We start from the raw sequence: 22,048 nt of genomic DNA, 5'->3' as shown, positions 1-22,048 counted from the left end.
CCTAGCTCCCTATATTCTCCTTTCAGGACCTCATCCCTTTTCCTACCCATGTCATTGGTACCTATATGTACCACGACCTCTGGCTCCTCACCCTCCCACTTCAGGATATCTTGGACACGATCAGAAATATCCCGGACCCTGGCACCAGGGAGGCAAGCTACCATCCGGGTCTCTGGACTGCGTCCACAGAATCGCCTATCTGACCCCCTTACTATCGAGTCCCCTATCACAACTGCCCTCCTCTTCCTTGCCCTACCCTTCTGAGCTACAGGGCCAGACTCTGTGCCGGAGGCACGGCCACTGTCGCTTCCCCCGGGTAAGCTGTCCCCCCCAACAGTACTCAAACAGGAGTACCTGTTGTTAAGGGGCACAGCCACCGGGGTACTCCCCATCACCTGACTTTTCCCCTTCCCCCTCCTAACTGTGACCCACTTGTCTGCCTCCCGTGGCCCCGGCGCGACCACCTGCCTTTCACTCCTCTCTATCACCTCCTCGCTCTCCCTGACCAGACGAAGGTCATCGAGCTGCAGCTCCAGTTCCGTAACGCGGTCCCTTAGGAGCTGCATCTCGATGCACTTGGCGCAGATGTAGACGTCTGGGAGGCTTGGAGACTCCAGGGCCTCCCACATCCGACACCGAGAACAGCAAACTGCCCTCACAGTCATAATGCCCCTCTCCTCAAATAGCAACAGAAAATGAATGTCAAACCTTCCTCGCCTCCCCCACTTCCGCCTAAGCCCGGTGAGCCGAAGCCCTTAAGCCTTCACTCTGCTCCCGGCTCACTCCGCCGCCCGCAAACTATGCTGCTCGCTCTATGAGGCTTTGTTCCTTTTAAATCTGCCGCGCTGCACTGCCCGACGTCACACGCCTGCGCAGTCCCGCCTCTCCGAAAGCCGTTGGAGAAAAAAAATAACGAAAATTTCGAAAATCTCTTTCTCGGCACTCCCACTCAGACTCTCAGACTCCTTCTTCAATCAAACCCGAAGCAGGATGTCTGCCCTTTTAAATCTGCCGTGCTGCACTGCCCGACGTCACACGCCTGCGCAGTCCCGCCTCTCAGAAAGCCGTTGGAGAAAAAAAAAACGAAAATTTCAAAAATCTCTTTCTCAGCACTCCCACTCAGACTCTCAGACTCCTTCTTCGAATCAAACCTGGAGTTATTGGAGTTATTTCTACCATCCCTCAGTGTATTCACTTCCTTAGATTTTGACCTGCTGTGAATTTTAGAGCTCACACAATTTATATCTTAAATTATATTCAGTTATTGTAGTAAACATATTGTGGCTAGATATTCGATCAAATGCCAAAATACATGACTAGCGAATTACATGACCTGGCACAGGGACTTGCGGCCTGCTCTAGCACATTTTGAGGTGTGTTGCAGTTAATGTAAATGATGCATTTCACTTTATGTTTCAATGTACACATGATAAATAAATTGGAATCTGATCTGAATCAGAAATGAGATAGCATAATAAGAAGTACTTTATTGATCCTGAAGGGAAATTCTTTCATTACAGCAGCAACACTTAAAACCACATTTAGCAGTGTGCAGACTTCACTAGTAATAAAGTACAGAATAATAACATACACAATAATAATGTGCAATAAATGTGTGAAATAATAAAGCAGAGACTATTGTGTTATGATGTGCGTTCTCCTGTCTCATAGAGATGAACTGTTGTATATGCCTATTGCACTTGGTTGGAAAGATTTTCTGTAATGATCCTTGTGATTGAGTCTGTTCGAAAGGGTGTTCCACTGTTTATTCAGTAGATCATGGAGAAGATGTGTCAGATTGTCCATAATGGAGAATGTTTGTTTAATGAGTTCCTCTCCACCAGTAACTCAAAAGAGTCTGGGTTGCAGTCCCAGACGAATTTGACCTGTTTTAGAGATACGGAATAATGCAATTTCCACAAAGCTTAAAATATCAAATTAAAAAGATCGAATTCCTTCAATCAGCCACTTATCCTGTTCTTTATACCTATCTATGCATTTAGTAATGCATTCCACAGCTTGTCAAACTTCTTATGTGAAATCTATAACTTCATGCTCTAGCTTCTTCAGTAATTACAGAAGTAAATTTGGCATGGTGCAATACCTGGCAGTGCTCTTATTCTTGTTTATTTTTAGTGGCTACTTGCTCTGCCTCTATATTATATAATTTTAGACAGCTCCCTGACAGCACCTGATAATCTTGTTTGTTCAAATATACACCATTGTGAGAAACTACTCTTACTATGTCTTTAATTAACCATAAGAATGTTGATCAATTAATTATACAAGACATCAAATAGAATTACTTAAAAGTTTATAAAAATAAAAAAAGCAAGATAAACTGCCCCAATGCCCATGTAACCACATCAGTTTCAGTCCGAACCAGAATTAATTTTCTATTAAAACTGCTCAGACAGATATTCTTCCATCCTTTGTCTATAGATTACGCAACTGCAAGGGGTACTCTTAAACATAATTTTCCAGAAAAGTATTCCAATCCATAGCAGAAAGGTGCTGCAAAGTACTGGGACCACATTTGACAGCCTTACAGAATTCTCTTCATTGGAAATTAATTTGGGAAATAACCAATATCTCAAATGTTATTGTTCAGTTGGAAATTGCATACTGATGTTTCTCATAAGCGAAAACAAATAGTGCTTCATGCTGGTGTGCATTATTAAATATTTGTTTTAGCATAAAGAAAGCAGGCACTAATTACCCTATGGAGGTGAACAGTTTCCAAATTTTTGTGAAGTATTGGCAAATTTTATAATTACAATATAGTAATTTGTTCTTAAACTTTTACTGTTTCTTTTACTTTTGTGTGGGTATGCAACTAATTTATGAAAGTTTTGTTGTTTAACTATATTGATTTTTTAAAAATTACAACATTGCTTCTATTACAGAAGATGTACCCGAAGAAAATGGTAAATAGAATTTTAATTCTTATTCACTCAAATTTCTTAATACTTAAAATTGAGTAGAGGTCATGCAAGAATTATTGTTGTTTAGAAGCACATCCACTGTATTACTCTGAGGCTCTCCACTGGCCGGGATCGACCATGGATGTTACATGCCAGCTGACTATGTGACATGCAAGCCAGTACGCAAACCAACCAGGGAGAGCAAGCTGTTGCCCGTGCAGCACAGCTGATGAATCCAAAGGCAGGAGCAGCCAGTCATTGTTGAACTCAACGTAGGACTGCCTTAGGGTCTCCAGCACCAGATTTTTCCTCAAGGTTTACTCCCAAAGACTTCCCCTGAGCTTTCCTTCTCCTAGATAAGCTTCCAACCACGGCTGATGAGCCCCTTCTGCCCAAAGCAACGGGTCTTAAACATAGAAACATAGAAAATAGGTGCAGGAGTAGGCCATTCGGCCCTTCGAGCCTGCACCGCCATTTATTATGATCATGGCTGATCATCCAACTCAGAACCCAGCCTTCCCTCCATACCCCCTGACCCCTGTAGCCACAAGGGCCATATCTAACTTCCTTTTAAACATAGCTAATGAACTGGCCTCAACAGTTTGCTGTGGCAGAGAATTCCACAGATTCACCACTCTCTGTGTGAAGAAGTTTTTCCTAACCTTGGTCCTAAAAGGCTTCCCCTCTATCCTCAAACTGTGACCCCTCGTTCTAGACCTCCCCAACATCGGGAACAATCTTCCCGCATCTAGCCTGTCCAATCCCTTTAGGATCTTATACGTTTCAATCAGATCCCCCCTCAATCTTCTAAATTCCAACGAGTACAAGCCCAGTTCATCCAGTCTTTCTTCATATGAAAGACCTGCCATCCCAGGAATCAATCTGGTGAACCTTCTTTGTACTCCCTCTATGGCAAGGATGTCTTTCCTCAGATTAGGGGACCAAAACTGCACACAATACTCCAGGTGTGGTCTCACCAAGGCCTTGTACAACTGCAGTAGTACCTCCCTGCTCCTGTACTCGAATCCTCTCGCTATAAATGCCAGCATACCGTTCGCCTTTTTCACCGCCTGCTGTACCTGCATGCCCACTTTCAATGACTGGTGTATAATGACACCCAGGTCTCGTTGCACCTCCCCTTTTCCTAATCGGCCACCATTCAGATAATAATCTGTTATCCTATTTTTGCCACCAAAGTGGATAACTTCACATTTATCCACATTAAATTGCATCTGCCATGAGTTTGCCCACTCACCCAACCTATCCAAGTCACCCTGCATCCTCTTAGCATCCTCCTCACTGCTAACACTGCCACCCAGCTTCGTGTCATCCGCAAACTTGGAGATGCTGCATTTAATTCCCTCATCCAAGTCATTAATATATATTGTAAACAACTGGGGTCCCAGCACTGAGCCTTGCGGTACCCCACTAGTCACCGCCTGCCATTCTGAAAAGGTCCCGTTTATTCCCACTCTTTGCTTCCTGTCTGCTAACCAATTCTCCACCCACACCAATACCTTACCCCCAATACCGTGTGCTTTAAGTTTGCACACTAATCTCCTGTGTGGGACCTTGTCAAAAGCCTTTTGAAAATCCAAATATACCACATCCACTGGTTCTCCCCTATCCACTCTACTAGTTACATCCTCAAAAAATTCTATGAGATTCGTCAGACATGATTTTCCTTTCACAAATCCATGCTGACTTTGTCCGATCATTTCACCGCTTTCCAAATGTGCTGTTATCACATCCTTGATAACTGACTCCAGCAGTTTCCCCACCACCGACGTTAGGCTAACCGGCCTATAATTCCCCGGTTTCTCTCTCCCTCCTTTGCCCCTTCTCCTGTCAGTAGAAACAGTTCTGCCAGGGTTAGTAGCTAAACCAGACGTGAAGGCCAGGAGTTGGAAATGGTGATCAGAGGCTATTTGAGGCACACACCATTGGGAGCATTTAATGGATACTGGAAGCTTATGCCACCATCTCCCCCAGGTATGACAACCTTAAAGAAATAACAACTGTATTAACTCAACTGGTTAAACCAAGAATTAATTGATATGTGTTGACTTGGAATATTTTGGTTCTCTAATCCTGGTTTGCAATAGCTCATTTTAGGGTGATAAAAGGTGTAATTATAACTAACCATTTGAGGCCAGAACTAAGGAAAAAATAACATTGTTACTTAATCTCTGGTGAAGATAACCTGCAAAAATAAACATTAAAGCTTTTAAATTAAATGAATATTCTTACTGTAGTGTACTGATAAATTCACTTAATTGTGAAGAGAAAATTTTCCCTTTCATTATAGAGTGCAAAGGTCAATTCATGCTCTTGAATGGTCACTTGCTTTGTATAGACCAGCTTTTCTCAACCTTTTTGTCCTGGTGGAACCCTTGAGATATTTTTCGCATAAAATTATTATATCTGCAACTCATGGTACGTTAGCATGATCAGTAATTTTGTAGATGTAATAATCCAAAAATAATTGTCAATGCTCTGTTGAGTAGAGGTTGAATTTTTAGCTTACCTTTTTAGAAATTATTTTCTTTCTTTCCCTTTCATAAATTTTAAAAACTCATAAGGCAAACATAATAATTTTCTCAATTCTGGATCAAACTTGAGATAAGCACACATGGATTTCACCTTCAGCTGAAATGAGTCAATTTCTATCCTTGCTCCTGATGCTTGATAAATAAGAAAAAGCTTTCTCACACATATAAGAAGTTGAAAACTGCAGGAAAATGTTCACTGCTTTCCTATGAATGTCAAGGTACTCTTCTTTCACGGGGGCAGGTCAGTAAATTTCATCTTGAGTACATGATCAGAGTTCAGCTCACGAAGTTCCTCCTCTTCTCTCAAAGTCAGGTTCTCAGGCTGAGCAGAAGATTCAGAGAAAAGGTCCCTCACCCAGTCATACTCTTGTGTTGAAAGGGAGGAAAAATACTCTCCAGCTGGTTTGTATTGCATAAGACTCGAGAGTTCCTGATATCCTTCCTTGCTGTCAAGCCCAAGTAGCAAAGGAAACATTTTAAGATTTCCTTTTGCAAAATGAATTTTCCAAAGATTCAATTTCCTTTTAAAACCAGGAATCTTGTCACTTGAAGTCAAAACATTTTCTCCAGGGCCTTGCAGAGAATTGTTTGACTGGTTCATGTGATGAAAAATGTCTGTTAAGCAAGCTAGTTTCTGCAGCCATTCGCAAAATCTGGCCTACTATTTTCTGGAAAGTACTCCTGCAATTCACCTTCAGCTCAAACACCCTGTTGAGAACTGTTCTTTTGCTAAGCCACTGGATTTCTATATGGAGCAGGAGTTTGGTGTGCTCTTTGTTCAGGTTTTCTCATAGTTTTTGAAAAATTCTGTAATGAACTGGTCTTAAAGCTATTAAATAATATGCTTCCTATGCTTTTTTACAACTGTGACTTTATTTTCAAGAGCTTTATTCTGTTTGCTTTGAGATTCCAATAGTCGTTTAAAGTAATCAATACTTGTATGTGTCATATGGCTGTGACTTGTAGTTAAGTGTCTTTTCAATTTTGTGGCACCATTGCTACTTTTGTAAGTTCACACAATGGAATAGGATACCTTGGATCACCAGTCCATATATAACCTGTCCATCTATAAGCAGCTTTTATTGTGAAGACAGACTTTTTGTGTCCATTGTTGCACTAGCGCAGTGAAGTGACTAAGAAAGTAGTATTTCTTCATCATTAACCTTATTAGAATTGTCCGTAGGCCTAGGCCTAGAAACCTCCTCTTCCATCTCACACCTCCTCTTCAAAACTCATCACATTGGACTGTCTTTAGAATGAAACTTTCCCTCCAGTTTTCTACCACACTGATAGGTTGCTGTTAAAATTGAACAGAACCTTGCAGTAGAATTTAGGATCCCCATAGTGCTGATTACCCAATACCTAGAGTAGGATTCATTCCAACATCTGCAACTAATACCTGCAAGCAAAGCTGAAGTACTAATCATCCTGACAAATTCTTCAGACAGCATAACGAGAAGTTAAAGTCTCAATAAAAACAAACACACAATGTCGAAAATAAAATGTTGAAGTGCTCGATTAAAAATACCTACTTAAAACATTTCAGTAAAATGGAATTTTGAAATAATAGTCTTGAAAGGCCAAGATCATAACTGATTTTTTTTTTAGTTTCAGAGAGATTTCACCAGGAATTATACTTTATTGTACTGTTTAAGAGCTTAGGTAAATGCAAATTCATAGATTTTGAGTTACAGAAACAAACCTTTCAGGCCAATGCATCCAGACCAACTAAGGTGTCCATCAATCAGCACTACTCCCATTATATCTTTCCTTTACACCTACTAATCCAAATGTTTTTTACTGCATGCAGCACAACATTTTATATTCAATGGTGCTGAGTTTTATAGTGAAAATAGTGCAGTGCATGATAAGATTTTACTATTTTAGTGAATTCAAGAGGTATTTCAGTTTGAGAGGATTCCAACAGCTGTGAAGCAGATATCACTCTGAGAAGATTCTAAAAATTTGCTTTCAATTTAATTTACATTTTAGAACTTCAGTGTAATATTTACTGATGGCTTTGACAGCATTACAATTGTAAATTACATGCCATTAAATACAGAGTACATTTCCGTCGCTATTGCTTGGAAGTTATTGAGAAAGGATAATAAACTATTTCCATGCCAGCCTGTCTTTCCCTCCAAATCTAACAGCTGGCTATTTTCAGATCTTTAGTTGTTTTGAAACACAGCAGGATATTATTGTCAATTGCTACCATTGTAAATGCCGACCGACCGCAGTCAACAATCCACATAATCATTGAGACCCAGGTTTGTATTCCAGAATTTAGATTTAGCTCTTTTTTGTGATGAGGCAGTTTTGTTAGTCAAAAGAAAAGGGAGATAAATTAAGTAGTAATACATTTCTTTCTCAATGACGACTGAACTAAATCAAATGCCACTGGATTAGTTTTAGATCACTAATCATTGTGTTTTCTACTCTCAATGTTGTAGACGAAGTGGAAAAGGAACAAGGTAAATTATTTCAAATTTGCCATTATATATTATCTGTAAACAAAAGCCATAAAAGAATGAATCGTTTAAGCTTTGCACTAATTTGGCTGGAAATTTGGGAGTACTTGACTGTTAAATGATGATTAATAACTTTGTTTTGGCATCCTGAAGTTCAACAATTTACCATTTTCGTTCAGTGGAGGAATTTGCTGTTGAAGCATTTGATAATATATTTAAAATATTACCTTGGACTACCAACACTGAAAATTCAAATTCTTAGTGAGTGGGAGGGAAGCATTGAAACTGTGACTTTCACAACACACTGGAGAACTCGGCAGGTTGGGCAGCAGCCGTGGAAACAATCAGTCAATGTTTCGGGCCGGAACCCGAAATGTTGACTGATCGTTTCCGTGGATGCTGCCCGACCTGCTGAGTTCCTTCAGCATGTTGCGAGTGTTGCTTTGACCCCAGAATCTGCAGAGTATTTTGTGTTTACGAAACTGTGACTTTGCCTGTCAGAGATGAGATTTTACAAGTTCATTGAGACATCTAAAATGGAGGGGAATATATGACATTGTAAGTAGTTTCATTCCGTTCAATAATATAGTTTAGCTTACTTGCTATGTGACATCTCACTACTTTTTTATGACCTAATGCAGTTCCTTTGTTGACTCATTTAATTTAACATTTCCACTGTCAGTAGAATAGAAATAGTGCTTTGTTACTGTATTAAGTATATTGTCGCATTGACTTTCCAAAATTTGTTTCAACAACCTGTGATCTTGAATGCTTATTTCAGCTGAGGAAAATGAAGATGATGAAGAAGGTAAGATTTGTAAACTATACCTAGCGCTGCCTTTATTAAAAATGTTTCTCTGCATGCGCCAAATTTTGCATTCCAAATGTTTAAATAAAAGTAATTAAGATGACAAAAACATTATTCCATTCCTCTCTCCCTCTTTCTGCCATACTGTAGCACATTACGACTCTCAAAGTTCAAAATAAACTTATCAAAGTACTTAAATTTCACCAAATACAACCCTGAGGTTCATTTTCTTGCAGGCATTCACAGTAAATACAAGAAATACAAAAAAAAAAGTCAATGATAGACCACACCTAACAGGACGGAAGAACAACCATGTGCAAAAGACAATGAACTGTGCAAATAAAATAGAATTAATCACTTAATTAATTAATTAATTAATAAGCAACACATATCGAGTACATGAGATGAAGCGTCCTTGAAAGTGAGGTCATAGGTTATGGGAACAGTCTAGTGATGGGGCGAGTGAAGTTGAGTGAATTTATCCCCTCTGGTTCAAGAGCCTGAGGTTTGAGGGGTTTTGTTTTGGATGAAAATTTAGGTGACGTGCCAAATCTTTACAAACTTCTTAGGAAGTAGAAGCACCACTGTGCTTTCTTCTAAATTGCACTTATGTGCTGGACCCAGAGCAGATCCTTTGAAATAATGACACCAAGGAATTTAAAGTTGCTGACCCTCTTCACCTCTGATTCCCCGATGTGGACTGTCATGGACCTCTGGCTTCCTCCTGCTGAAGTCAATAATCAGCGCTTTTGTCTTGCTGAGTGAGAGGTTGTTGTTATTGCACCAATCGGCCAGATTTTCAATCTCTCTTCTATATGCTGATTTGTTATCAGCATTGATTTGGCCAACAACATCAGTGTGTTAGCAAACTTAAATATGGCATTGGAGCTGTGCTCAGCCTCACAGTCATAAATATAAAGCAAGTATAGTAGGGTGTTAAGCACACAGCCTTGTGGTGTACCTGTGCTGACGGTGATTGTGGAGGAGATGTTGCCAAATGCCAATCCAAGCCGACTGGCATCTGCGAGATAGGAAGTCAAGGATCCAGTTGCACGAGGAGGTATTGAAGCCAAGGTCTTGAAGCTTATTGATTAGTTTCGAGGAGAGCAAGTCTTAATAAATATTTAGCTGCAAAATTACTCGCTGGAGAATAAATATTTAGCTGTAAAATTACTCACTGGAGATTCCTGCCAAAGAATTGATCTAGATAAAGGATCAACTGTATTCGCTGTATAGATTTACATGTATTAGGAAATTGCTGTGGTGTGTTGGTGCTACATGCAACAAAAATTACAATATTCAATAATTAAATTACAATACTCAAGAATTAAATGAAAATAAAGCTGGAAGTACTGCTATATTTGGAATAAAATATGCATAAATAGGAGCATGCAACTATCTACCTCAAGTGATTGTCTTATCAATATCAAATGGTCAAAGTTAAATAGAAATGGTATCAATTAGCTTATGAAATGTTGATGATTCAATCTTCAAATAACTTGTCAAAGTATGCAGGGAAAGCAAATAGGATTCGGTGAAGCACGAGGGTGTAATAAACATCCTGTATCATCTTTGGTTAAGAAATTATGAAGAGAAAAATGTAGCCAAATATTTACATTCAAAAATTTATACCACCAGTGCCAAATATTCCCTTTCGCTTTCATCCTTCTTATCAGTTAGGGACCCAGAAACTCCAGGTAATAACTTACCTGTACTACATTCAATTTAGTGAGCTGCATTCAGAGTTCATTTATGTTGGCTCCTATACACAGGGGAAACCAAACACAGATTGCTTGATCACACCTCCATATGGTAACAAGGGTGAACCGGAACTTCCAGTTACTTATCACTTTAATTCTCCATCCTACCCTCACTCAGAACTCTGTCTTCCACCTCCTTTAAAATTCCAATGAAGCTTAGTCTAATCTTGAGGAACAGCTCCTCACCTCCCATTTTAGCACAGAGCAGCCTTTTGAACTCAACATTGAATTGACCAATTTTAGAAGTTTGCCTATTCCAGTCACATTTCCAAAATTTATTTTATTTCTTTCTCCTTTCTGATATTTTCCAATGTCCTTAATTACCTCCTATTTATTACCAACTGCAGAGATACGTTGACCATCCTTTTTCAGTTGATGAGTACTTGTCTGCTGGTTTCTTTATCTTATCACGAACCTCGCTTCAGTCTACCTACTTCTTCCCCCTCTCTTTGAAACCCAAAACAGGTTCCATTTCTATTGTTCCAAATCTAGATGAAACATCAGCTGTTTCCCTCTCTGCAGATAATACCTGACCTGCTGAGTGTTTCCTGCTTTTCCTATTTTTACTTCTCTACAGTTTCAATTTTGTAGCAGTTATTGAGAATGTTTTTCATTTTATATCATTTGGGTTGTTTCCTTTTCATTATCAATGTGAAGCAATCTATTTCCAGCTGTTGATGTTGAGAGATGAAGAGAATCAAAAAAGTACCATCAGATTTAATAAAGTGAGAAAGTTCAATTAACAAAAAATTTAGAAACTTGAAACAATTCTGTTATGCATATCATAAAGGTGATACACATTTGATTTTTAAAACCACAGCACATTTAATTATGAAAATTACTGAATATAATTTCAAATAATCATAAAACATTGTTTATCATTTTAAATCCTAGAAGATAAAACTACTGAAGATGCCCAAGGTAGGAAATATATAAACATTCATATTTTTCTCAGTAATTAGCTATTTTTCTAATCTCTTCTCATTTTGTTTGTAAACTGGAAATGTCCATTGGCTCTCAAGCTACACATGGATGATAATATTCAGTAATCATCCCAAATATAATGCATTCCCTGAGCTATTCTCTCATTAATACCTGCTTTTAGTAGCCTTGCTGTTGAGGCATTCTCCCAAAGGCCTTCAAGCTGCAAATTGGCCTCAGGACATACAGAAGATCCCAAAGTTTGCATGCAATACACTGATGATTGAAATATTTGTACGAAAAAAGGAATAAAAGTTTAAAGATAGAAAATTAACGAAGAAATTGTTTAAAGACACCATTTCACAATTATATTGTAAGGACAGATTGGATAGGCTAAGTTTGTATTTTCAATGACAACGGAGATTGAGAGGTGACATGACAGAGGCATGGAAAATTATTAGGATAGATAGATTAGAGAGACAGAGTCTGTCTCCCATGGCAGGGAAAAGTTAAAGGCATAGGTTTAAGGTGAGAGGCAGGAGGTTTAATTTTAGCTCATGGGATAAGTTTCTCCAGAAAAAGAACATAGAAACATAGAAAATAGGTGCAGGAGTAGGCCATTCGGCCATTCGAGCCTGCACCGCCATTCAGTATGATCATGGCTGATCATCCAACTCAGAATCCTGTACCAGCCTTCCCCCTATACCCCCTGATCCCTTTAGCAACAAGGGCCATATCTAACTCCCTCTTAAATATAGCCAATGAACTGGCCTCAACTGCTTCCTGTGGCAGAGAATTCCATAGATTTACCACTCTCTGTGTGAAGAAGTTTTTCCTAATCTCGGTCCTAAAAGGCTTCCCCTTTATCCTCAAACTGTGACCCCTCATTCTGGACTTCCCCAACATCGGGAACAATCTTCCTGCATCTAGCCTGTCCAATCCCTTTAGGATTTTATATGTTTCAATGAGATACCCCCCCAATCTTCTAAATTCCAACGAGTACAAGCCCAGTTCATCCAGTCTTTCATCATATGGAAGTCCTGCCATCCCAGGGATCAATCTGGTGAACCTTCTTTGTACTCCCTCTATGGCAAGGATGTCTTTCCTCATTTTAGGGGAACAAAACTGCACACAATACTCCAGGTGTGGTCTCACCAAGACCTTGTACAACTGCAGTAGTACCTCCCTGCTCCTGTACTCGAATCCTCTCGCTATAAATGCCAGCATACCATTCGCTTTTTTCACCGTCTGCTGTACCTGCATGCCCACTTTCAATGACTGGTGTATAATGACACCCAGGTCTCATTGCACCTCCCCTTTTCCTAATCGGCCACAATTCAGATAATAATCTGTTTTCCTGTTTTTGCCATCAAAGTGGATAACCTCACATTTATCCACATAAAATTGCATCTGCCATGAATTTGCCCACTCACCTAACCTATCCAAGTCACCCTGCATCCTCTTAGCATCCTCCTCACAGCTAATACTGTCGCCCAGCTTCGTGTCATCCGCAAACTTGGAGATGCTGCATTTAATTCCCTCATCTAAGTCATTAATATATATTGTAAACAACTGGGGTCCCAGCACTGAGCCTTGCGGTACCCCACTAGTCACTGCCTGCCATTCTGAACATGTCCTGTTTATTCCCACTCTTTGCTTCCTGTCTGCCAACCAATTCTCTATCCACATCAATACCTTCCACCCAATACCGTGTGCTTTAAGTTTGCACACTAATCTCATGTGTGGGACCTTGTCAAAAGCCTTTTAAAAATCCAAATATACCACATCCGTTGGTTCTCCCCTATCCACTCTACTAGTTACATCCTCAAAAAATTCTATGAGATTCGTCAGACATGATTTTCCTTTCACAAATCCATGCTGACTTTGTCCGATGATTTCACCGCTTTCCAAATCTGCTGTTACCACATCTTTGATAACTGACTCTAGCATTTTCCCCACCGCCGATGTTAGGTTAACCGGTCTATAATTCCCTGGTTTCTCCCTCCCTCCTTTTTTAAAAAGTGGGGTTATATTAGCCACCCTCCAATCCTCAGGAACTAGTCCAGAATCTAAAGAGTTTTGAAAAATTATCACTAATGCATCTACTATTTCTTGGGCTACTTCCTTAAGCACTCTGGGATGCAGACCATCTGGCCCTGGGGATTTACCTGCCTTTAATTCCTTCAATTTACCTAATAGCACTTCCCTACTAACATGTATTTCCCTCAGTTCCTCCATGTCGCTGGACCCTCTGTCCCCTACTATTTCCGGAAGATTTTTTATGTCCTCCTTAGTGAAGACAGAACCAAAGTAGTTATTCAATTGGTCTGCCATGTCCTTGCTCCCCATAATCAATTCCCCTGTTTCTGTCTGTAGGGGATCTACATTTGTCTTAACCAATCTTTTTCTTTTCGCATATCTATAAAAGCTTTTACAGTCAGTTTTTATGTTCCCTGCCAGTTGTCTCTCATAATCTTTTTTCCCTTTCCTAATTAAGCCCTTTGTCCTCCTCTGCTGGACTCCGAATTTCTCCCAGTCCTCAGATGAGCCACTTTTTCTGGCTAATTTGTATGCTTCTTCTTTGGAATTGATACTATCTCTAATTTCCCTTGTCAGCCACGGATGCACTACCTTCCTTGGTTTATTCTTTTGCCAAACTGGGGTGAACAATTATTGTAGTTCATCCATGCGATCTTTAAATGCTTGCCATTGCATATCCACCGTCAATCCTTTAAGTGTCATTTGCCAGTCTATCTTAGCTAATTCACACCTCATACCTTCAAAGTTACCCTTCTTTAAGTTCAGAACCTTTGTTTCTGAATTAGCTATGTCACTTTTCATCTTAATGAAGAATTCCACCATATTATGGTCACTCTTACCCAAGGGGCCTCTCACGACAAGTTTGCTAATTAACCCTTCCTCATTGCTCAAAACCCAGTCTAGAATAGCCTGCTCTCTAGTTGGTTCCTCGACATGTAGGTTCAAAAAACCATCCCGCATATATTCCAAGAAATCCTCTTCCTCAGCACCCTTACCAATTTGGTTCACCCAATCTATATGTTAATGGTGGGAACATTTGGGATCTGGAATAAACTGCCACAAGAGGTGGTAGAGCAGGAAAAGTAACATCTGGGAAGCATCTGAATGGGTAATTGAATGATCATGACCAAGTGGGATGTAAAAGGAACCCAGGTAAGTGTGATTAGTCTAGACAGGCACAATGATCAGAAAGAAGATCTGATGTATGCTGCATAGCTCTATGGTAAAAGTTCATTAAAAAGATTTGAATGAAGACTTAATTTAAGTAAAATAATGTAAACAGCCACTCTTCAGGGCTACATTACACATCCACACCTCCCTGGAGTAAAGCTGAAGGGCCTGATGTAAAATGCATTACCCTCCCAGTTCAGGGCATTTGTGCTTTGTCCTGGATAACAAGTGTTATATTTCTGCAGTTTCATCCAGCCAATCACATATACAAGTGAAAATAAAACCACGTTTGATCAATTTAATCCTGAGGAGTAAAACACTCTCAAACAAAGAGCTATACTTTACAAAGTTTCTCTTTCAGTCGAACAGAAGATGAACATTTAGTGAAAAGGTTAATCAAACACTGACTGCCTGATAGCTTCTGAATTAAGTAGAATTAATGCAGTTAATACATTACAGCTAAAATATTTTTAATAATTAACAATGAGAGATGTTTCAAAAAGGAAAACTCAAGAGAAGGAGGTGTAATGTGGAATTGTGTTTTTTCCCCCTTGTTCCTGCAAAGACTAACTTGGGCCAAATACTTCATCATTACATTTGATCATGAAACAGTGTCTAATGGCCTTAAAATTTAGATTCATATCAATGATTACTTTTCAGTGATCCATGTTTGAAAATTACTTCTTGGAAGGGAACACCATTAACGTCAGTTCTGTGTCAAACTTCACCACTCTGGCTTGATAGTTCCAGGGACAATTGTCTATTTTCACATTGAGGAAGAGCATGTAAGAAATCAGAAAATTTTATTGCAATGACTGACATTGTTCAACATTCCTGAGTGACTATTCATAGCAGTTTAAAAGAAAGAAGAAGAATCTTGAAGTGGCAACACAGAGAACCCAACCCAGGAAGACTTTTTCATAAACAAGAGAAAATCTTCAGAGGCTGGAAATCCAAGCAACACACACAAAACGCTGGAGGAACTCAGCAGGCCAGGCAGCATCTATGGAAAAGAAGTAAGCTGTTGACATCTCAGGCCGAGACTCTTCATGATTCCTGCTTGCTGTTTTCCATAGTTGCTGCCTGGCCTGCTGAGATCTTTCATGTTTCATTCACCTTTCATTCCTCCACAATTGCTAGGCTAACTGTGCAAAGTTCTAATTTGTTCTGGCCACCTGTACTCCAACTCCAGTATGGTAACTCCCACCTGTCACTAAGACCTAGTCATTAGGTGACACTTCCTAACAAGCAGCACTATTTGGCCAATATTACCACCTACCCTGGTTTTTGTTTCCAGCAGTCACCTTTATCCCTAGGCTCCATTTAGACTATCAATTCCCTTCACTGCTCCCTCAGTCCAGATCTGAGCCTGTGTGAGGTTTCTACACAGAACTTTCACTGCTTAACTATACTACTAATCTGCATAAAGAAACATCATCATTGGTACTGCAACAATAGGAAAGCAAGGTAGGTCAACACATTATTTTGGTTGCTGACTGACTTTATTATCCCATAACCCAAGTCAAAATGTGCAACGGCAGAAAAAGTGATTGAATTTGGCAAATCTTTGATTGTCACAGCAAAGATACGTTGTTGTTTGTATATAAGTTGACAATTTTATTTTAATAAAATAATAACTTTTATTAAATAGTGTATTTTTATATTTTACAAACACTAATGCAAAGGATGGAGGTTAAGAAAATAGTCACTTACACTTTTAAAGTTTCCCAAGAGTTATTGTGTCTAATCATACAATTAAGTAAAAAACAGCTTTTGAATTACTGCCAATGTACCATTTGGCCTAGTCTAATTTGAAAAATGGGACAAATGGCTAATGTCACAATCTATACTTCCACTTTCACCCGACCACTTCAGTAACACAGATGCAAACTGATACTTCAATAATCACTTACATAATTTATTGAATTGATTGTCAAAAAGCCAATGGAATAAAAACTACCTTACTGTCCAAATGGCTACAGATTTATCATGGATAGCCAACACTAACTTTGTCATGTTCTTCATACCTCTATATATAAATATATCACAATCATTCTTTTAAATGCCTATGTCATTTTTAAATAATTCTAACCTGAGGAACATTGGACTTGGAATTGTTGGCACCTTACCTGCAATGGAACAGATTTTCTTTAGAGATGGTTATCAACAGAAAGTGATTCAACAGTCGGTTAGGCCAACAAGCCTACACTTTAATGTAATACGGGTAATTTATAAACAATTCAATGTAGCTGTTGAGTTGTTTTTCACAATGAAACCTAAGCGCTTTTCCATGTTGGATGGGCATAGCATTTAAGGCCCAGTACCTGAAGAGATGAAGTAAGAATCTAAAAAGCTGTGCTAGCTTGCCAGTAGTTTTCACAGCAAGGTGTGTTATTGATGAAAAAAGATATTAACAAATTAGTTAACAAAAATAGCTTCATGGATAGGTACAGGTGAATAAATCTAGAGTTTTGTAATTTGATTATTTAATTCATTGAACAGATTTTCCTCACTACTTGGCAATGAAAATTAATTGTTTACTTTAAAATCATTGAATAACAAACATTTCACTTCTTTTTATATGCCATATCAAAGAAGAAAAACCCAAACCAAGGTAAGTACAACTTGAAAGATTAATCTCTTTCATTATTTTGAATCATTTCCTTCGTTATTCAAATATTTATGATGCTCAGTAAATAACATACCAGTATGAGCTGTGATCTTTATTGTGACATGTACTTCAGTTCAGCAACAGAGGAATGTTTTGGAATAAAACAGAGACCCTATAAAAGATCTCACAATCCTATTCCAAGAAGAAAGTTCTTTCTGACTGCCACTCCAATGCTTACCCACACCCAGCAATCCTCTTCTTAAACAAAAACCTAATCATAGAACTTTGCCATTTATGGGCTCCTGTTATGCACAATTACACTGCTGAATATAGAAGTTTTTAAAAAACCTGCTGGAGAAATTCAGCAGGCCAGACAGCATCTGTGGCGGGAAATAGAAAGTGAATATCTTGTGTTGAGGCCCCTCATATGACCTGAAGAGTAGAGGGGAGATAGCAAGTATAACATGGAGTAAGGGGGAAGGGGTGGAGAAACATCTGACAAGTGATAGGTGAATCCAGGTGAGGTGAGTGACGTGCTGTTTAATGCATAGGTGCTGCCAACTAAGGTTAACAGATGAATTTCTCTATATTACAAATGAAATGACACTTCATGACACATGGGCTCAGATGTCAGATTGGAGTCTCTTACTATGGCCCATGGATGCAATTTGGATCAGAAATGGTGAGTCCCAGCAAACAGGAATGAGTGAAATCAGGGACAAGAGAAAATCTATAGATGCTGGAAATCCAAGTCACACACAGAAAATGCTGGAGGAACTCAGCAGACCAGGCAGTATCTGTGGAAAGGAATACATTTGATGTTTCTGGCTGAGACCCTTCTGCAGGACTGGAGAAAAAAAGATGGGGCATCAGAATTAAAGTGTGGTGGGAGAGGATTGAGAAACACAACATGAGTGAAGAGTGAAGTGAAAGAGTTGGGAAGTTGATCAGTGAAAGAGACACTGGGCTGGAGGGGGAATATGATAAGAGAGGACAGAAGGCCATGGAAGAAAGAGAAAGGGGGAGGAGCACCAGAGGGAGGCAATGAACAGGCAAGGAGACAAGGTGACAGAGGGACAAGGGGATGGGGAATAGAGAAGGGGGGCATTACCGGAACCTCAAGAAATCGATGTTCATGCCATCAGGATCATCATCATCATCAGATGTCGTGCCCAGTTTGAGCTTTGACTGCCATGGCCCACATACTCCTGTTTCGAGTCAAGAGGATCAATTCATTGGTATTCATTTCCAGTTCTCCATCATCATTTGTCTTTGTCTTTCTTCCCTTCAATCTTTCCCATAATTACCATGCATTCTAACTCCTCTTTCCTAATCACATGTCCAGTGACGTTACCCGATGGAATATAAGGTGTTGCTCCTCTAACCTGAGTGTGGCCTCATTGAAGTAGGAAGTTGGAGGAGCAACACCTCGTATTCCGTCTGGGTAGCCAGATGGCATGAACATCAATTTGTCAAACTTCTGGTAATAGCCCCCCTCTTCTCTATTCCCCATCCCCTTTTCCCTCTCTCTTCTTGTTTCCTTGCCTGCCCATTGCCTCCCTCTGCTGCTCCTCCTTATTTCTCTTTCTTCCATGGCCTTCTGTCCTCTCCTATTAGATTCCCCCTTCTGCAGCCCAGTACCTCTTTTAACAATCAACTTCCTGCTCTTTACCTCACCCTTCCCACCCTCCCGGTTTCACCTATCACCTTCTGTTTCTCCCTTCCTTCATTCTTCCCTCCCCCCCCAACTTTGACTGCTCATAGTTTTTCCTCCAGTCCTGCCGAAGGGTCTTAGCCTGATACATCAACTGTACTCTTTTCATTAGATGCTGCCTGGTCTGCTGAGTTCTTCCAGCATTTTGTGTGTGTTTCTTGTGTGAAATCAGGGATCAAATATCATTGTCCTTTTTCTGCCACAATTACAGAAGGAAATGAGAAGCAAAGCCTGCTACCTCAACCTACTGTCTGATGAACTGAAGGAAGATGATCTGCTTTTTCTAGTTGCTGAAACACAATTTTTAACCTTATTGTTGCTACATATTAATATGTAATTGTTTGATGCCGGCATCACTGGAAAGCCAACATTTATTGTTCAAGCTTTTTACCCTTAGAGTTGTTTGGAAATTACTTCAAGGGCCAGTTGTGATTCAAGCACACTGCTGCAACTGCGGGCTCAATATAACATATAGTTCAGACTGGGAAAGTGTAATAGATTCCTTCCCTAAGCAGTTCCTTTTTCACAAAAGTCAACTAATTTCACAGTCATTAATTAGTTTTAGTGCCATGGTGAGACTGGAACGTGTGGATTAATGGTCCAGGCATCCAATTGTTTGCCCAGTTATAAATCCATAAGGCTGCCATAACCAGCAAAATTACTTCTGGGCAGGTGAAATCAATTAAATTGAAGACCCCTGGAAGTAATCTGTGATACAAAGAAAATACCTTGATTAGTATCTTAGAAGCATAGTAGATAATTTATTCCTTTCAAAGTGTGACGTGCCAAGTGAGCTTGGGAGCAACAAACGTGATGTAACACAGTTTAATTATTTTTTTGATTCTGTAGACTCTTTTTGCCCAACCTTGTGCCACCTAAGATTCCAGATGGAGAAAGGGTCGACTTCGATGTAAGCATGTTTTCCTTCTTTGTTTTGTTTATTGCTCATTGAGCAGTTTTTTTTTCTTGTCACTTATTTCATATTCTGTCATTCACTCCCATACTTCTAGATGGCTTTCACTGATCTTTATGTGGGAACAATCTTCCTGATTACACCTCCTTCTCATTTTAAGATTATGATCTTTACTCCAGTTCCCATACTAAAGGAAATAGTCCCTTGCGTCTATCATATCATCTACAATGTTTTGATATGGTTGAAGCACATACGAAGCCAAAATTTTGCATTTCCTGTAGATCAATGAAAAACCTTCTGCAGTGTGTTGGTCCTGCACTCATGATGCCCTAAAGCCCACTATATTATGCTCAATATAGTCATAGATGAGATTAGATGCATCAACAATTTATCCTGGATCTACCTGTTTTTTTCCCTAAGGATAAATCATGGTACTATACTAACCTCTTGTTTTTAAGGATTTGCGAGACTGTTAAATGAGATGGAGCTCATGTACATGGTTTCTATTTTGCAGGACATCCACCGTAAACGTATGGAGAAGGATCTCTTAGAGCTGCAGACTTTAATTGAAGTTCATTTTGAGAACAGGAAGAAAGATGAAGAGGAAATAATTGCTTTGAAGGAAAGAATTGTGAGTTTAAAAATGCGGACACGAGGAAATCTGCAGATGCTGGAAATTCGGGTTGACTCTGTACGACATCTTGAGGAAGCTCTGTGATCTGCCATCTGGTCACTTGCAGTGTCTGGAGATAAGAGTGGGCATTGCAGTTCGATGTGCTTATGGCAGAAACTGCTATCACCAAGGACATCCTGTACTTAGAGTTCAAAATCATTAAAAGAAATCTGAGTTGATCTACGAATGGTTTTTATGGAATTTACATGTTATTGTGCCATGAACTGTGATCAGGTGTGCGAGAGCTTTGGACTGAAATACGAGCTTTACATTGTACTCCTGACGGTGTTATTTTACAGAACCAGGATTTGGTCCCCCATTCTTTAAAGACGTAAACAATTGACCAGATTTTAAGGCCATTTGGCCCATTATTGTCTTGCTTAGACCAGTGCAAGAGGAATTTAAAATTAAGTTAACTGAATGCACTCAACTAAGTTTGCATTTTGCCCAATTTAACTAAATAAATATCCTTGTTAATATTAATGACTAAATCAATTGGGGGATAAACAATAACTTATAAGATAACAAGTAAATGAGAAGGCTTCAAAGGGAAGGATAGTAGCAATAGTTCCCAACCTGAGGTCAACAGACCCCTTGCTTAATGGTGTAAAGTGGGCTGGAACTCCTGTGTTTGAGGATGCAGGCTAGCTGGGAGGAACGTCACCTACATGTAGCAGGCGGATGCACAACTCAAACTGTTGTCGGTTCTACCATGTTGCAAGTTCAGGTGCCCACCTGGCACTTGCTAAGGGCACTGCTGCAATACCATCATCGAGAGCTTACCAATACAACCAATGATAAATCAATGCACAAGACAAGAATGGCTCTGAGCTGCCTCCACGTCTTCTGTGATAGTGCTGGAGCAGCTCAGCAGAGAGCCACCATCAGTGGAAAGGAATAAACTCTCAAACTCAGTGTCCTACTGAGGTTTCTTGGCCTGAAAGGTTGACTGTTCGTTCTTTTCCATGAATGATGCCCGACCTACGGTGTTCCTCCAGCATTTTGTACGTATTACTCTGGATTTCCAGCATCTGTAGAATCACTTGTGCCCATGTCTTCTCTCCTTCCCAAAAGGGTCAACTTGCATTTCTCTTGAACCCCATTTGACTGAATCATCACATAATAGTCAGAATTCGTTTTAAATTCATTCACAAGACCAAGCAAGCTTAGTGATGGCTAAAGTCTCTAAAGTGTTCTAAAATCAATGACTGCCTTTAGATGAAATATTTACTAGGTTTGTATTTTACTTGAACCATAGTTCAAATGGTGGATTCTCTCCAAAAGGACACAGATTAACTTATCTGATGAAATACACATGAATTTCCAATGCAGGAAAAACGTCGAGCAGAAAGAGCAGAGCAGCATAGGATTCAAGCGGAGAGGGAGAAGGAACGCCAGTCAAGGATCGCGGTAAGCAATGATGCTTGAGCTACCTTTCATTGCACAATAAGAGAAAAGCAAGCAGACGGGTAATTGTCTATTTATTTTATA

At 39.6% G+C, this 22,048-nt stretch overlaps 1 protein-coding gene across 2 annotated transcripts in view; it reads left to right on the top strand.

Moving 5' to 3' along the window:
- LOC134355546 (troponin T, cardiac muscle-like) overlaps nucleotides 1-22,048 on the top strand; it is a 45,849-nt gene that overhangs the window by 4,145 nt on the left and 19,656 nt on the right. Inside the window, exons 2-9 of one of the 2 annotated variants that reach the window (XM_063065561.1) lie at nucleotides 2,907-2,927; nucleotides 7,930-7,950; nucleotides 8,729-8,755; nucleotides 11,410-11,436; nucleotides 17,242-17,260; nucleotides 19,821-19,881; nucleotides 20,399-20,515; nucleotides 21,890-21,967. In XM_063065561.1, coding sequence (XP_062921631.1) covers nucleotides 20,417-20,515; nucleotides 21,890-21,967 — 177 coding nt within the window. In that variant the 5' untranslated portion in view covers nucleotides 2,907-2,927; nucleotides 7,930-7,950; nucleotides 8,729-8,755; ... (2 more) ...; nucleotides 19,821-19,881; nucleotides 20,399-20,416. Of the gene's footprint in view, nucleotides 1-2,906; nucleotides 2,928-7,929; nucleotides 7,951-8,728; nucleotides 8,756-11,409; nucleotides 11,437-17,241; nucleotides 17,261-19,820; nucleotides 19,882-20,398; nucleotides 20,516-21,889; nucleotides 21,968-22,048 lie in introns of those variants that run through there. The other variant, XM_063065562.1, reaches the window with a different exon arrangement.

The sequence above is a fragment of the Mobula hypostoma genome, chromosome 13, assembly GCF_963921235.1.
Source record: "Mobula hypostoma chromosome 13, sMobHyp1.1, whole genome shotgun sequence".
Lineage (NCBI taxonomy): Eukaryota > Metazoa > Chordata > Chondrichthyes > Myliobatiformes > Myliobatidae > Mobula > Mobula hypostoma.
Note: the sequence above shows the minus strand (reverse complement) of the source record. Positions and strands in the feature narration are given on the sequence as shown.